Consider the following 17,945-nt stretch of genomic DNA (forward strand, 5'->3'; position numbering starts at 1 on the left):
CTTCAGACCTGATTTTTTAAAAGCCCTTGCTGTAACTTTCAGCTTTACTTTAGCAAAAGCAACAGCTGCAAGTGTCTGTTCCAGCATTTATACAGGCCCCATTTTACACTGTGGCATTTCTCACATTCTGTTGAGGGGCCAAAGAGAACAGCTCTGTTCTGCTCACTTGTAGCCCTGCAGATTGGAAGGTGTGCCAGTTATCGACTCGCATCCTTGTAAGGAAGAATAGGGGCTGCAAAGTATGTGGCATTTCTCACATCCTGTTGAGGGGCCAAAGAGAAGAGCTCTGTTCTGCTCACTTGTACCCTGCAGATTGGAAGGTGTGCCAGTTATTGACTCGCATCCTTGTAAGGAAGAATAGGGGCTGCAAAGTGCCCACAAGCTTGAGTGGAATAGGTAACCCTCCTGTTCTGGTGGCAATTAAGACACAATAATCCTCCCTCAGCCCATCAGTTTAACTGCATACAGCCCAGTCTGTAATGCACTTCTATTAAAGTTATCTACATTAGCTTAACCAGTGTATAAAACCATTTTGTTGTTTTGCAGAACTTGGCTGGGGAGGTAGCTGGTGATAAATCTTAAATCTTGCTCAGCTACAACTAGAGTAGCATGACTTCAGTTTCCAACATCCTACCTATCCCACTCACTTGTGATATCTCACCTTCTGCTCTGCACAGAGATAGTGAAAACGCAAAAGCTAGGCTTATTGTGTCTGAGATGGATTATGCATGTCTGCTGCAGAACAAAACCCACATACAGTTTAATTAACTGAGAAAAGGATTAGTTCTCAATGGCTTTAACTGCATCACTCCAAAAATGCTCAGGAATGACAGGGATTGAGGTACAAAGCTGGTACAGTAGTAGGCATTAAGTTGAATTCTTTATTGGAAGGACTCAGTATCTGAAATGTAAGATTCATTCTCCTCTCTGTCTTTCCCTGTATATTCTGATTTGTCTTTGACTGATTAACATATTCTGGTTATCATGTTTATGTTATAGTACAACTTCCAGTTAGTACAAAAATGAGGCCAGAAGCATATCACAAATGCAAAGGTATTTTCAAAAACTGTTAATTCCACTTATTCCTATTTACTCCTGAGAAGGCAGTTTATACTGTCAAAGTAATAGAGATGCCCTATTACAGACAAATTTTAAGAATCTGTTTATTAAAATAGTTTCATTTACAGCTGTATCTGACATACCCAAGTCTGAGATCTTGCAAAGGCTAGAATGTTGATACTGCGTTTTGGTATGACCTATAGAAATACAGGCAAATGCAAGACTAACATTTCTCTACTGTACACAAGCCAATGCTGGTTTTTAATTCACAATGATCAGGGCAAGGTAAGTTTTTTCACATCTCTTATATATTCACATTACAACCAAAGAAATAGAACTGATGCCACATACCTGAGATACATTAGACCAGTAGTAGCAGTTAAAAATGTTTTTTAAAAATTTTTATCCCTACAGAGGTGTGATTCCTATAGCTGAAAACACCACCTTGATGTAGGCAGTGTATGCAGGCAACATATCTAACTTTGCAAAATTAAGCTTCAGCATGCTTAAGATAAAAGAAAGTGCCATACAGTTGCAAAGGTATAGCAATGAGCTCAATATTTCTTACACAAGTTTTTCATTAATCTGTAGAATTGTATAATAGAATATGGGCTTTTTTAATTGTTTTTCCAATTGGCTTTTTTAATAGTTTTTCTAATAAAATTATTTTTAACAATACAAATTAATACCAGATATGATAGGGATCAATGCAACAGCTATAAAAACCAAAATATTGTTCCTTTGACTTAGTTCTGAAAGCAGTCATAAATAGAAAGTGAAACAAATGAAGTATGACCGTTTTTATAGGTGCATGTTTGGAGCTTTTGGTGGCTGTTGGTTTTTTAATTTCAGAAAAGCCTCATTACGCTCAAATTTAAAATTACTTTCACATATCAGAAGTGGCTCAAGATCATAAATCAGGTCTTCTAAATTCCATTTACAGACGAGCCTACTTAGGAGCTGCTGAAGAAAAAGCTACATACTCCGGAAAGTGGTCATGTCCTTGGGCTCACTGCTTGGCACACACCAATCATCGGCTTCATGGTTTGCTTTATAATGTTTCCAGGCTGCTTTGTTGTATACAGGGAGTCTTTCAATTGATTCTGTTGATAAGGCCTGTAAGGAGAAAAGGTTCTAGCTGATGATTCTTTTTAGTTGAAGTTACCATAACAGAAGAAGGAGTTCTATTAGCAGTTCAGATTAGAGTTGCTGCTAAAATTAGAGTAGAATGTTACGTCATACCTTGATGTAAATAACTGCATCTGTACCATAGCCTTCTAAGGAATACAGTTTCAGGTCTCCTTGGAAGTACTGTGCATACAGACGTGATATGGGTAAGCCATAACCAAATCCAGCCTGATCAGGAGAAAAAGTATACTTCCATTAATTGCATTAATCAGTGGCATTTTCTGTTTAAACTTAATAGGTAAAATAGACAAACTAAGCATGATGTTTGACAGTAACAGGAGTTCAGGTGTTAACTATTAAGCTCTTCCCAAAGCTGTTATATACCCCAAAACCAGAAGAATGCATGAATTATTGTGATTATGAGAAAACTGTTTGATTCCTTTGTCAGGCAGGGCTGGCAGGTAACCCTTCTTGCACTATGGTAGCTGTTTGAAGAGATGCCATTGGAGAAAACTCTGCTGCATGTCTGCATCATGATTCATGGAGCTGCTAATCTGAATTACTCAGAGTTGTTAAGTCAAATACACATCAACATCATCAATATATATAAAAAAGGTACAAGACACAACGTCTATGACTTTGCAGCTCATACTGAAATTCTATCAAGCCCTGGCTGCAGTAGCAGGACAGAGCCCTGAAGTGTTAAGTGTGATTTTTTGTTTAAATACTAAATATTGTGTTTAAATACTAATTTTTGTTTAAGTTTTAGAGGTAATCTCTCAGCATACAGAACACTTCTCTGTAAAGATCTTGTGTTTAGTAAGTTGCAGAGTCATCTACATGCAGAACTACATATATTTTTAAATTATGCAATGTGGGAGAATAAATACAGGAAAGCTGTTCAGAGATTCTAATTTCTGAGAGCTTAGGCTTTATTTCTTGTGCATTTATTACATTCACATGAGACCAAAGTGGATTTTGCATATGCCCTGTCACATCTCTGTACCTTCATCCTTGCTGGGGGTTGGTACAATTGACTGCACAATACAAATGAACTATGGCCTTGATCTAAAATCACTGCTATAATTATTCCTTTCATTCAGTGGCTACAAAAACAATTCTGAATCCTGCCCTCACTGCAGTATGTACAGCATAGCTAAGTATTCTGCTTGACATGGCTGATCTTTAGATTTAGTAGAGAAAAAGAGAATCTTGATAACAAATTTAATTTTTTTTTTGTATTTTATGCCATTTTTCAGTTATTTTTTGAAAAATACTTTAATTAAGCTTGAATTAAGTAAAATTCAAATATTACTCAGTGTAATATCTATAAAATCAGCATTTCATAGATTTAGCTAAATGGTTTTTGGGACAATTAGACCTATGCATGACGCCATGGTATAAAAGTCTTGCATACCAAAGGTGTAGCTCGTGATGTCTCAACACGAGGACGTGGTGCTGTTGAATACATATAGTTGAACAGTCTGTCAATTTTCCTCATAGGAACACCACCACCACGGTCACTCATCTGGAACAAGAAGGAGCATTTAGCTTTATATCCCTGAATACATTTTTATAAAAGACAGTTTCTCTCAAACAATAAGCCAGAGAAAGTTACAATAAAGTATTATTTGAAGGTGTCCCTACTAAGTTACAGATTTTCTTTAATTCTCACCTTTAACAATGACCAAAGAGAGATGAATCCTTCACTTTCATCCTTTATCCAAACCATTAAATAAAATACTGCCATAAGAAGCATTCATAATCTCTTGGAGAAAAGGAAATTCTGCTTGAATTGTGCATTGCTTTTATCTTGTTCATCACACACTTTTGTCTGAAGTCACTATCTATACCTTTCAGCAAATGCTAGGTTCTCTGTGTATTTTATCTTTATTCCTCAAGAATACTGACATTTAAATATAATTTTACTAAAACCTATTGCTTGAAGGAGTAAGTCAAAGGAGTTGTTTTACTACAGTTTAGTTAGACCTGTGAAAAACGCTGTGCATGCAGCTGGTCTTTGAAATCAAAGATGGATGTTTTACAGAAAAAGGAAGCTGCAAACTGTACTTCAGGAGGTTTGTTTTGTGTGGAATATACAATATATACTTCCCTTTCTTCAGTTGTTTCACACCTGTTCACCTCTGTCATTGTCACTTAGAAAATGTTGATGTTAAAATTGTATAAAAGTGCTACTTCATTTTAAGTCATGGTTGCTTTTAAGCTAGGCAAGACACAAGCAAGTACAGGATGCTGTTGCAGAGCCCTCAGTGTGGCTGCAGCCTCTTCATGAGGCAGTATGTGAAACCCCATAAGCGTTCTTTACTTACATACATCATCACATACAATCTATTGATGGAACCAGATCACCAGCTCGAGTTACTAATGTGCTGCTCATGACAGGAAAAGAAAACCCTAATCAAAATAACTTTCAGAATAGTAAAAAAAGAAAAAATAGTACCTTCACAGTTAAATCCTCATTTCCCAACGTGATGTGTACATGAATTGCAGGATAAATGCATCGATCAGCATGATGTTCCATGGTGGCTCTCATTGCATTCTGTAATTTTCAAGTACAACTTAAATCCTATTCACTTTGTATATTAACTTAAAATATAATTTAGTAGTTATTTTAATCATGTATTTAAGAATCAGAACAAATGTATAATGGTTTAGAATGGGTTTTTTATATTCCTAGTTTATTCACTATCAATATATATTTAGTTATTACAATTATGAGACTTCAAATATTTAAGTTTTTTAAAGGAAAAGTGAATAGTTTAATGTACAGCATTTGTGTTCTAGAATTCTTTATAATGCACATAGTACATGCAATATGACACAAAGTCCAAGAAAAGTCTAGGACTAAACTGCTGGAGAAAAGCTCTGGAGGACATACTATGTATTTTACCAGATTTGAAAATACACAATTTATGAGATATCTTATTCTCACTTCTTTTATTAACTAATGTCATCATACATTTTAAGATTTAAACTGTTTATTCAGAAGGTATTCAGTGGCTAGGTTAAAGAGGTACATCTTCCAAAGCTGTTCATTTTCTGTGCAGTTATTGTTTCTCTAATAGTACAGAGTAGCTGTGTTGCTGCAGTCAAATGGCAAGAAGTTTGCACTTGCAAAAACATGCTGTGATCTAGAAACAATTTGAAAAGTCAAAGCAATGCAACCTCAGTAAACAAAGACGTATGAAAAAATTGTGTAATTAATGGTAAGTGCACAGACCTTGAAAAGTTCAAAAACCATGTGATAGAGATGTGATGGCACATACACCACTTGCATAGGCTGTCCTGGTGATTTAGCTGGAGAGAAGAGAGTCTAAATAACTAAATAGCAAATGAGATGTCTTTTATTCATTCCCACAGTAATTGAAAATGTGAATTTTTATTGTTAAATTTAAAGAAGGAAAATTTGAACAGAAATCCTTTGAAAAAATTTATGTTAATCAAAATGATGATTAAGATTTTCAAATGTTGCTTGCTGCTTTAGAAATTAATCTTAAAACCCACTATGGGATGACTGACTAGGGCATATCGTAGTTCTTTCAAATAACCTCCTCATAGGTATCACAAAGATGGAATACAAAGTCGTGTATAAATCTTTAACATGTCACAAGAAATGCAGAGAGGGTTAGATGCAGTAATGACATTGAAATCTTAGCAAGGGAAGGAGCCTGCTACAATTTGTTATATCAACAGCTGTAGAATCAAAAACTTCTACTCCTGTCAGTTTTCTGATTAAAGGGAGAAATGAGGAAAGCATTCTGTCAGATTTAAAAAACCCCAGTAGATACAGAGAACACATGAACTAGGTGAAAAGCAGAACATTTCACCACCAGCTCCTTTAAAGAAGCCATCATGATGTTCAAGAGCATGCCTTGTCCACATTCACTTACAATTCAACTCTTCAAGGATAAGTTCTGGAGAGCTCATGTAATATAAATCACAAAGTGTCTTGGCATTTTCATAGCCATCTATAATAAAAAACACAGGAAGTTACATTTCCCCCTCCCACTTTTTTTCTCCTTTAGAATCCGCCACAAAAAAATTTTGAAAGTACTGTGCACTGTCAGGGAGATTTGTACTTTTCATAAAAACTGCGTTTATAAGAAAAAGAAAAAAAGTTGTATTTTGCGTCAAATAAAACTCCTGCTCCTGGTAGGCAAGAACAAAACAATATATGCATATCAGGATGTGTGTCTACTCTTAGTATAGACTCTCATGTAAGTTTTCAGGATTCTTATCATCTGAATTTACCTTTAATAACTTCAACAACATTGCAGTTAGGATCGATGCTTCCAATATGTTTTGGATGAGCTGGATTAATTTTCCCACCAAACAGTAAAGCTGCCAAAAAAGAAAACATCATTTAATATCCAGCATAACTTTATAATGTTAGTTTGTGTCTTCTGTTTTGCTAAATAAAAAATCTATAGGCAATTTATAATTTCAGTCTTCACCATAATGAAAAGCCTACTATTAATAAATATTTTAGGAATTGTATTATGAATGAGTTATAAATGGCAAGGCAAATAGTATACTCCTAAGTGGCACCTTAGTACATATTAAGCACTTAAACATTAAAGGAAAATACAGTTGACATGGTACAGCTATCATTTCCCCTGCTTTCGACACTTACAGTGTTGATTAAGGAGCATTCTGATTGAAATGCGGCTCATGTAGAAGCGGTCTAAAAAATACTGCACGTTCTGAGAGGTCACTGGATCAATGCCAAAGCTTTCCTTGTATTCTATTACTCCTTGAGCCATCGTAGGAATTACATCATTGTGGCGATTCCGGATTTTTATCACGGTATCTGTAAAACTGAAATGAATACTTTGTTACTATTCACTTTCAAGGGAATTTAATCCTCCAGCAAACAGTGCCTGTCTACAAAAATGAAGACTTAACAAAAATATCACATCTGCCTATTGCAGTAAGAAGGCAGATCAATCTTTACAGCACATTTCAGGTGACTAGCATTGAAACAATCAGTAATCCACTATTCTGACTGTTTATAAAATTATTACTATTTATTATCTTGATTCTGCCAAGAATCAAGATTATAAATAAAGATATCAAGATAAAATTGTCTTGATATCTGCCAAGAGAAAGAAAAAACTATGCCAACTGTTTTCATGCAGAACAACCCATGCTTGTCAAATGGCACTTCTGGTCAGCCAGCACAGACCACAGCATTCTACAGAATGACATTATGCTGAAGTGCTTAATTTCCTGTTTTAATGTACCCTCCTTTTAGGGACAGGGGATGACATTGCTGCAATTCTTCTGTAAAAATTTGAGATAGGAATTTTTTTTTCAGCTATTGTTTTTTTGCCAGTTCTCCAATACAATATTAACAAGATATATGTGACAGCAAAGCATACCTGTGAATAGCCCCTGAATCTTCTGCACTTTTGTCCTTAAAGTCAAGAATCTCCTGAAGACTTTGGACGTACCTTTCAATGAAACAAAGAGGATAAAGATCAATTCTAATATGCCTCCCCAGATCTCTCTGATTAACAATTTGTGGTCTTCCAGTGTTTCATGTTTCCAAATCATTCTACCTGTCTCCCTGTGAATTTTGTTAGATTCCTTTGAATCCATTTATGATGTTTTCTTCCAAAATTTCCAGAGCAATGAATTCCACAATTTAATTAGAATGCATAAAATATCATCTTTGTGTTTTAAACCCAGTAGGCGATCACTTATTTGCAGCCCCTGCGTGTTCCTGTTAGTGGAAAAATCTTTCCATTTGTGCATCATTTAAGTATTTCTGCCATCCCTTTCCCCAAGCTGAAGAATTCTATTTGGTTTCTCCTCACGTAGAAATTGTTCCAACCCTTTGATTATCCCTCTTGGTCTTTTCTGTTCAGGATGGAGCTGCATGCAATTCAGGGTAATAATGGGCTAACATAGTGGTACAATTATATTCCTACCCATTGGCTATTTAGTTCCTAATAATATTTTCCTTCTGTCATCAACTGACATATGCAGAAAAATATTCCCCGTAGCATCAACATTTCTTTTTCCATGGTAAGGAAGCAAGCACACAGGAGAGGAGGTTCTTCCCTGTGTTCTACTTTGCATTTACCCAAATGGAATTAATTTCCCATTTGATCGGTGTCATCTAGTATCATGAGAATGTAAGCATTTGTGTTTCAGTGAGAATTCATTAAGCTATCTTCATTAATAGCTCTTTTCATATTCAGTCATCTAGTCAATCCCATTTACTGGCAGATTTTGGCAGATAACTTAAAAAACCTTTACAGAAATCCTTGTGCCTTTAGCAGTTGCCAAAGAATCTCTTTGTTTTGCTTTCATCTTTAAAAAGTTTATGCCTAAGTTTCTTACTTGGAAGCAATCTTTACTTTTCAAATAATGTATTTTACTTTAATACCTTCATGTTCTCTCTGTTGTTTTATGTTTTGGCTTTGGGAACTTTCTATTGCTTTTTCTTCATATTTTCTATACCTTTACTCTCAGTCTGCAATAACCTGTTTTGTAAATGGTTTCTGCTATGTTTTGCAAACATTTTGGACCTTAGTTTGCTTCTGTTGTTTTCTTCAACTAGCTTCTTCACTGTTAGGTAAGTTCCCTATTAAACACTCTTCTGCTGGATTTTTGTTTAAAAAAAAAAAATTTTGATTCCTCATGCAGGTGTGTGCAATACTTAATGATTTTTTTAATTCCCTTGGGGTTCTCTAATTGGTCCTAAATGCTTTTTTCCCACATCTGTAAATTTAGTTTCTGATCACACTGGTATATTTAGCATCTCAGTATTAATAAGCAATGTTCGTGTAACAAGCCTATGAATGTCCTTTCAGTAGAAGAGAGTAACTTCCTCCAACCTGTGTATGTGCAGGTCAGCCTTCAAGGAATGGAATGTCACTGTTCTTACCAGCTCTGCACCAGCTGAACTGAAGGTGTTCTTAGGAGGTTGTCTGGAAGCAAGCTTATTTCCTTCATTATGTTTGCCAATCTCACAGGCAGCTCTTGGCGCAGAAACATAAATGAAGTCTTTTCACAAGCATTTTCAGATCCTAAGACCAATATGACATCAGAATGAAGTCAATACTATGGTAGAGAACTGCACAAAGTTACTTTCTTGCATGAGAGGCCTATACCTTGATTTCAAAGCAGACTCCACCAGGCTGGTAAGCCAGTGTTTCATGGCAGCAGCCCACTTGTATTTCAAAATTTATCACATACTGAAACTTTCCTGTTGCAGTAATGAGAATCATCCATATATGAACAGAAAACAATGCAACAGTTACAGACCTATACTGTTCAATTTTAAATATGGCTTCTATCCACGTATATTGTTCACTTTATTTGCAGCAAACTCTAACCAGCACTGATCAAACAGTGTCACTCTGAGCACGTCAGAGAAGCAAATGAAACCAGCACAGGAAATTATTTATGAGAAGGATGCTTGAGAACGTATCACAGTCCCATACACTCTGCTTTTCATCACTGATTTAGTGAATTATAATAACTCATCCTCAAACACTTTCAAAAAATAAATTCAGTAATAGAGATCTCATTTTCAACTAAATCTGTTATAGTTTAAATTCAGTCTTACAGGAACAGAAGTCAGGTGAACGAACTCACATGAATAGTGAGAAAGAAATTAAAGTAGGACAGCTACTCTGCTTAGCCATTAGGATACTAATACATTCAAATGTTTACATTTTTAAAAGCTAGAAGTGAAAATACTACCTCTTGATAACCAACCAGTCCTTTTGTAAGAACAAGTGTCATCTGTGGGGGTGGCAATTAAATGTGGTTATTAAAATCAAGACCTGCTTTTACTCCCACAAAGCTTGTTTTCCTAGGTGAGAAAGGAGGGTGCAGCATGGGAAGAGACTAAGAAATGCTGTGCCTCGTTCTCAGCCAGACTTCTTTCTAGACTTAAAGACTGTCAGGTAAACAGCACCTGAACTTCCTAACCTGCCCATCTGCTGCAGTGAAGTGTACTCTTCAGGTCTGGTGTTTCACAACACGTCTCCTACAAATTAACTCCTGTGTTACTGCTCAGTTGACTCCTTTCATTTGGCAAGGGGAAGTTGGGGAAGAAGATTAACGGAAGGGATGAGGAAAGAAAAAAGGAAGCTGGGACTGCCTTAAACATGAAAAATCTTCACCACATTGAAATAGAGCAGTTTACTTTAAAGCATGCAGATTCAGACACATAAACTACACTGATGAAAGAATGTCAGTTAATAAAAAAGTGAATAATTTACAAGAAATTCCTCCACAATGGCACTTACCAGCATTATGCACTGTCTACATATGACCTCTGCCTAGAAACCTTTCATTCTTCTCCCCAGTCAGACTGCACAGGCATGACTGTTACTGGCCTTTCCTTTTTCTTGGGTAAAATTCCAAGAACAAATCAGATCAGAGGTATTAAAGTGTAAACATAATCGTTAAATGCCTCATATACTCAAAAAATTACATTTCACAAAATAGTTTTTGTATCTGAAGGCCTTATCTTTGCAATCAAATATGGAAGGCAGTATAGAGCAGGCAAATTGAACAGGCAAATGACTCTTCCCATGTGCAGCTACAGTCTATATCTAGGCAAAGAATGAGCAAAACTCCTACAGAAAATACTGTGGTCTTATAACCCAAGACTAGACCTAAATTTGCTTACAGAATATTTCATTTTTTTTAAGTTAGCTTTACCAGATTTTATTATTTCCTCTTTGACTGTTCTCACTCTTGCAAAAGCAGCAAAAAAAAAAACCTTAATGAAAACATCATCAGATTATAATAGCTGCAGAATGTCTTATAGAGAAATATTGTCTCTGTCTTGCAGTCTTTTATTTCTGTTATTAGTTTTTACTCTCTGTAAAGATTAAATCTGTAAGGATTAAATCCTTAAGCAAAAGAGAGGAAAAAATACTGTAGAAGTTTTCAAGATTATTTTTACCTTATGTTCAGGTACTAGGAGCAAAAAAAGTAGCCTATCTGTTGACACAAGGAAATAGTGTGCCTTGAAAATAAACGTTGATTTAATGGTAAGCATTTTATCAGTAGTGGTTAAATAATGCAGGTCAAAACAAACTCTGAATTGCAAGCTTCTTTGCTTAAAAGTACAGTAGCAACAGAACATATGGTGGAGTGCCTGTAGGAATCTGGTGTTTTAAATGTCAGATACATTTCATTGCCACAAGTGAAACATTAAATAGATGGATGAAGTGATAGCAGATAATTGAGAGAAAATCTTTATAAGTCTTCCTGCTTATACAAAGTTTGAGGTTCTAGGATTAGTTCTCACTTAGGTTTTACTTGCAAAACTATAAAAAAGCCATGAAACTATTAACTAGTTAAATATATAACATGTAAACACGTATGCACACCAAAGTGCCTTGGGTACAGAAACAGAACATACTATAGAATGGCTCCAACCTCAGGCTTTGAAGAGGTGTCTCAGTGTGACTTACACAACTCTCCTCTATGTGGTCTTTGCTTTGAAGCATAATAGAACAATTCCGGTGATCATTTTGTTTCCAAGCTGACAGTCAAACCTGGAAGCATTAGAAGTGGTTTTGGCACTGAGTGTAAGATTGAGTATCCTGTTACTGATTTACTCAATTTCAAGACTAGCTTCCAAACCCTCCAGGATGGCTCCGCGTGTCTGCATCCTGTTCCTTTTCTCACACACCTTTTAAAACGGCAACATTTGGCTAGGATGTTTCTGCAGGGCACAGGCCGAGTGACTGAGCGGTGATGACGGCTCCCTCGGTGCCAGCTGAGGCTGAACGCTTCACGTATTTGGAAGATGCCTTTAAAAGGCTGCCTGCCGCTCAGCGAAAGCTTAACCAGTCTCACCTGTCTGAGTCACTGCTCTAACGCTACCACTTGTCACAGCTGTTCCTATCCTCTCCCCAGCACCGCGGGTTCTGCAGGAAAACACCCGACTAGCCTGGTGGTGCCAAAAACTGGAGTTTCCAGCTACATTTCAACCTTGCCATAGTCGCGGTCTCCGGGAATGAGCCAGCTGGGCTCCCTTGCCCCAGAAGGAAGCAGAGCCCTTTTCTGCTAGGAACAGCATTAACAGATGGCAGCAGCCGGGCAGCGCTGACGGGGTGAGGGGTCGTGGCCGTCCCGCTCCTCACAAGCACCTGTGGGAGGAGGGGCAGCGGTCGAGGGCGGCTCGCCGGGGACTCACCGAAGTCCAGAAATTGCTTCATGGAGAGCGGCGAGGGCGAGAAGCGTGAGTAGAAGTCCACCTGCTGCGGGATGTTGCCCGCGGCAGCGCCGCGCAGAAGGGCGCGCAGCAGCCTCATGGTGCAGCTCCGTCCCCTCGGCTCAGCCCGGCCCGGCCGCCATTTCCCGCCGCGCCGCTCCCCCGGCCCCTGCCCAGGCCGCGGCCGCCTCCGCCGCGCCGCCGGGAGGAGGTGCCCGAGGGGGGTGGGTGTCTCCGCCCGGCCCGGCCCCGCCGCGGCGCGGGGCGGGGGAGAGGGCGGCTCTGAGGCACAGGGGCGGGGGTGCCCGGAGCTGCCCGGCGGCGCCTGAGGCGGACGCTCGGCTGTCCCCGGCGCCTTGAGGGCTCGACGGGAGGAGGCGACGCTCGCTTCGTGGAGGAGCCCGGCCACGCACAGGTACGCGACGTTACGGGTGCCGGTGCTTGCCCGGAGAAGGGCCGCGGGTGCGCCCTGCCCACAGGCGGGGAGCCGTGAGGGCTGTGGGTGCGGGGGCCGGGACCGCGACCGCGGGGGCCGCGGCGAGGCCGAGAGATGCCCGAGCACTCTTGCTTGGCATTGCGGTGCCCGGGGCTCGGCCATGCGGGCTCAGCGCTCCCGGGGCTCCCCCTCGGCCTGGGATGGAGCCGTGGTGGGCGGCAGGGACTCGAGGGCTGGGACGGGAACTGTAGAAACTCACAGAAGGGCCGGCAGGAGGGCAGAGCCTCACCCAGGCTTAAACAGCCGCGTGTCTTCTCACTATCGCACCTGTGTCTGCCCAGCTGCGGGGCGGGCTGGGGTTTCTTTTAGTTACCAGAAAAAAGATAATCAAACAAAAAACACAGAGGAAAAATAGGGCTTCTGCCTTTACAGGTACACTCCTGATAGGGCAGCAATGAACACAATGTGTCTGTGTTGGTAGAAAATCACTTGGACTGTGTCACAGTGAATCACTTAGCTGCCTGTTAAAATGCAACATGTGAGGTACCACGCTGTGTATTGAATGGTTTATTCTCCTGTTCTGTTAGGAATATCTAGAATACTAACAAAGAAGGCCATTAATAGTGATTATAAGCATTTCTGATAACTTACTACAGTATAGATGTTAAAGACGTCTTTGACACTAGGCTCTCATCTCCATCAGATCTATCAGCACAGATACATTTTGATACCTGGTAGCTTGAGCTAAGTGCCTCAAAAGAAGGAACCCTAGACAAAGAAATTCCTGGGCAACTATTATTACAGTCTAAACTCTGCACACAATAGTGTGGATCAATAGCCATAATAGAGTCTGGGCCCTTGACCTTAATTGCTTTGCTGTTTTGTTACCAGGTGTTTGCCACATGGTCATTTTCACATCCTCTTAGGTCTGTTTCTGTGGTAATTTCAGTCAGTTCTGTAGTCCATGTTATTATGTGGTTGCTCCAGCTATTAGTTTTTGAGTAATATTTAAATTGCAGTTTTGTCTATTCTAACTATTAATAATGTTTAGGCTGTTAATTCCAGGTTTCACTGTGATCCATCTTTGACTAATGCAACATAGCCACATAGCTCAGCTTGCTATAACAATTCTAGCTACTTATGCCAAGCAAGCACTTAGCTACTTTCAAATAATAGAATTTTTCAATAATACTACCCTTGTTTTGGTAATCATACCTGCTTCAATAATTTAGTATTTGATACAAGTTTAACCTCGTGCCCTAGCAGAGTTTGAAGGCAAGGTTCACTCTGTTAATTACTACATAGGCCGTAATTCACACGCAGGCACAGAGGTGTGTACATCTATACCTGTGTACAAAGTGGCTATGAAACGTTCCCCTTGAGTTCACTGGAATGCATCAAATCCATTTACATTTTTCAAGAGTTGCTCCTTGAGGGCTGTAGGAGGATGGTCTTTCCTGTATGGCAGGATTGAGGGTTCATGGTCACAGCCTGCTGGGATGTGGGAGAGTTCAAAGGGCCTCTCTTGGTACTGCTCTCTATTGGGTCAGGAGATGCTTGACTTTAGTCAAAAATATGTTTCCATCCTAGCCATAAACCAAGTTTTGAAGTAGTGGAAATTTTGGGGGAGAAAAGTCTAGTAACAATGGTGCAGTTTCATTTGCACTGCAGCTGAGGGTGATAGCTCCTGAAATCATAGAGCAGGCCTGAGCAGCTGTGGGAGGGAATGCACCACCACAATTCTCCCATGTCTGAAGTCAGTTCAGGTGCTCCACAGAGTGACAGGGTGGTCACCTCTTGCTTCTCTGCCTATAAACAGGTTAATGCTATGTTCCAGTTGTAATTGGAAGGAAGTTTTTGGTTACATAATTATTATGGTTTTGTTAAATGTTAATAATATGTATCAGGAACACCTCTTCAACAGTGCCAAGTTACTCTCCACACTACACCATACTGAAATACTGTTCAATAAGAAGCTTTATCCCAGTTTACCTTTTGCATTTCAGTGGGCAAGGTGCCCTCATGACCTTCCCTTATAATTACTGTTAGCAGTAGATTTTACCCACAGTGAAGAAACATATATAGTGTGCAGTGTGCTATAGTTACCATATTGATTAAAATAATGAAAAGAAGTGAAGGTCTCCAGCCTGTGGGAATTTGCTGATGTGTGAATGAAATTTGGTTCGTGCTGGCAATGCTTGCTCCTGTGAGAAGCATAAGCAATCTTTTGATGGCTAACCTGATCTCCAGTGGAGATACCAATGCTGGTATCATTCCCAGTGCCATTCCTGAAAAGAGAAAAACAATATCAATAGTGGATCATGCCCTGCATTCATTTGCTTTTTCTATTGTGGATACTAGTATTCGCCTCATAAATTTCTTAACTAACTTTTCAACATTGATTGGTTTCCTGTGAACAAACCTTGTACCTGTGACTTGTGTATGACATGATAGTGGGGATGGCTATCCTGTGGCATCCACTAGAGCAGTTCTGATACAGCAATCACATTAATCCGTTCAGTGCTTTGTTGGATTCCTCCCATTAAGGTTGCCTAATTTCTTGTTAATGTTGCATTGAAAACAGAAAATATTTGATTCAGTCAGCCTCCAGATGCAGCTTCCTGGTGCATTTTCCTGAACTGCACCAAAAGTATGTGAGAATGAAGCAGGATTAGACTGCTTTTTTCATCTGGTTTGTAATCCAATTAATCTTTATCCTGCAAACAGAATGGTTTGTTCTGCTCTGGCCAGGGACTGGTGGCTAATTGGGCAAACAGACAGCTTGTCTGTCTCTGCAAGACTTCTACAAATGCAGCTTGTTGGCAGGTTTTGCTTTTTGCAGCTGGTAGGCCACTCCAGGAACACCATGGTGTAGCTCATGCTGCTCAAGTTTGTACTAGTTTGGAACTTGTACTTGAGAATTGCTGTGCACAAAACCACTTCATAATGGCCTCTCAGCTGTGAGCCAGCACTAGTTTAAAGCAGTGCCTACAAGCAGTACAAGGAGTCTTTGTAAACTGCTGCAATTTCTTATGGCTCTGGATTGGCTTCATCTTTTAGATCTATATATTACTGTGCTGTTGTTTTGTGTTTCAGCTTTACAGACATGCCTTAAAAACTGGCCTTCTGCCTAAACTTATCTTTGCACAGCAGTCCCCAGCCACAAGATATGGCAAAGGGTGCCAGAGGTTAAATAAAACATTGTTCATTGTAAGCTAGGGACCATACATAGTCAGGGTAAAGCACTTTTCTCAGAAAAAGTTGTGCAGGATGAGCAGTCACAGAAGTAACTGTGGATAAAAGAATGGTGGACATTCTTTAAATGCTGTGGTCAGAGAAGAACCTCTCTATTTACCTAATGGTGTTTTCCTCATCTTGTTTCTACAATTGATCAGATCCTGATCTATGTAAATATGTTCTGTTAGAGCATTCAAAATTTTCACCAATATTCTTTCTCTCCTAAAACTTGTTTCTCTCACTGATGATTTTCTAGGGGCTTGCTCTGATGTGATCCAGTGTGACACTGGCCAGAGCTCTAATGTACTAATTTCTGTAAATTCTTATGCCAACTAAAAAGGAGAAATGCATTATTTTCATTATTTTGCATTTTTCCTACTCATAGTCATGCTTATTGGTGTTGTTGAAATTCTGATACATCTGGATCAATAATTTAAATGGGACAGAACAATTCAGACCTCAAAAGAACCGAAAACACAATGTTTTGTTGAATTTCAATTTATTTTTTAAGTTCTAATATTGCAGGGTGTTACATAGAAAGAGTTTCTTGTTTGTTAAGGTGTTATGGAAGTCATCAGTTCTTGGGTGCTGCATGTACTAGTACTTTTTTCCTTTTCTTTAAGGTCTTCCAAACTAGGTGCAAGTCAGATTAAGAGAAAAGCTTAAGTTGCCAGGTGTGAGTATCCTTAGAATATTTCTTTCTTTCCTTTCAGTGGTTTATATGCTTGGCTGCAATGCCTGCACGGTCACCTGGGACCACACACCATCTAGCCAGCTTGTGTACTTAACCTGCACAAATTGTTTGTTGTTCTTAGGTTTGTCTTCATTCTCAGGTTTTTGTCAGTAAATTGAGCTTTTGCCATGCTAGACAAATTCTGAGAGTTACACTGTTTTGTGTGGCTTTGGTCTCTTTCTTGTGAGGAACTATGACCCTTATGGGGCTTTTCCAATTTGAGATACTCTTATGGATGACTTTTAGATACAGGAAAAATATACTACATACTACTGAAGTTAAGCATTAACATTTTTGGGGAACAGGAACAGCAAAGTATTTTGCAGACATTGTGGACAACTCTCAGCAGCTGTCAGAGGTGGGCTGCTGGTCTGGGCGGATCTGCGGTCAGTTCCAGGGTGGCTGTTGTCATGTTGTTCCTGCTTGCTAAGCTGGAATTGCTCAGAGTGCCTCGTAAGCAGGCTGGCAGTGATGCTCTGTTCTGGGGTACCCTGCTGGACCCCTCCACTGCAAGAAACCAGGCAGTATCCTGCAGACATTTAATTTAACTTATCCGTTGCATTATTTCATATGTTCCTAGCAAAAGTATTTGACTCCTTTGTCCCTTCCTTCCCTATCCCCCCAAGACACTGGGATTAAGGGATAGAATACATGGTTAGCATTGTGTATCAGTGACAAAGGGGATTTATCTTGGTCTGCAGCAGCAAGGACACCTCTTGCAAAAATCTGTTCTCTGTGTTTTCTGAGATATTTGAGGCAGGTAGGGCCCTGAAAAGGTGCAGCTTGCAAACATTTTGCAGAGCTAGAAAAGGAAGAAAGGGGTCTTTCTTGCAATATGAAAAATGCAAACTGCAGGTCCCCAACCCCTTCATAGTGACAATGTCCCACCTTGGCTGGGGTTTAAGGCCTGTTACAGCAGCAGTCTTTTGGGATAAGGAGTTTTGTGGTGGTTTTTTTTACAAGGCTTACAAGGTTAGGACTCAGCAAGGTTTATGAGCCTGTAAAAGTTGTATAGTATGAATTATGACTCTGGGGCCTGGAAGGATAGACATTGAAAGGTGTCTGAGGACTGGAGTAGAAAAGTAAAGCAACTGGTTACACAATCCCTACAGGGAAACACACTCACGCTCTTCTAGTGC

At 39.4% G+C, this 17,945-nt stretch overlaps 1 protein-coding gene and 1 long non-coding RNA gene across 8 annotated transcripts in view; one reads left to right on the plus strand and one right to left on the minus strand.

The window, feature by feature from the left end:
* Positions 1 to 1,138: 1,138 nt before the first annotated feature.
* PDK1 (pyruvate dehydrogenase kinase 1) lies at positions 1,139 to 12,600 on the minus strand. Of its 2 annotated transcripts, XM_039733091.1 has the most exons (12): positions 12,383 to 12,519; positions 11,655 to 11,738; positions 9,104 to 9,245; positions 7,590 to 7,661; positions 6,842 to 7,026; positions 6,460 to 6,549; positions 6,099 to 6,176; positions 5,429 to 5,505; positions 4,649 to 4,747; positions 3,605 to 3,715; positions 2,302 to 2,415; positions 1,139 to 2,175 (listed from the first exon to the last, which is right to left on the minus strand). In XM_039733091.1, exons 3-12 carry the CDS (start codon positions 9,211 to 9,213, stop codon positions 2,035 to 2,037), a joined length of 1,077 nt encoding a protein of 358 aa, XP_039589025.1. In that variant the 5' UTR covers positions 9,214 to 9,245; positions 11,655 to 11,738; positions 12,383 to 12,519; the 3' UTR covers positions 1,139 to 2,034. The 2 variants fall into 2 exon arrangements, with proteins under 2 accessions (XP_039589025.1, XP_039588945.1); XM_039733011.1 differs by lacking the exon at positions 11,655 to 11,738 and having other exon boundaries at positions 12,383 to 12,600.
* LOC120513597 overlaps positions 12,579 to 17,945 on the plus strand; it is a 37,254-nt gene continuing 31,887 nt past the window's right edge. For 4 of the 6 annotated variants that reach the window (XR_005630313.1, XR_005630318.1, XR_005630333.1 and 1 more), the window contains exon 1: positions 12,579 to 12,815. This is a non-coding gene — a long non-coding RNA (uncharacterized LOC120513597). The remainder of the gene's footprint in view (positions 12,816 to 17,945) is intronic. The other 2 variants (XR_005630337.1, XR_005630304.1) reach the window with 2 other exon arrangements.

Source organism: Passer montanus, unplaced genomic scaffold, assembly GCF_014805655.1.
Source record: "Passer montanus isolate IOZ18808 unplaced genomic scaffold, ASM1480565v1 scaffold1, whole genome shotgun sequence".
Classification (NCBI taxonomy): Eukaryota; Metazoa; Chordata; class Aves; order Passeriformes; family Passeridae; genus Passer; species Passer montanus.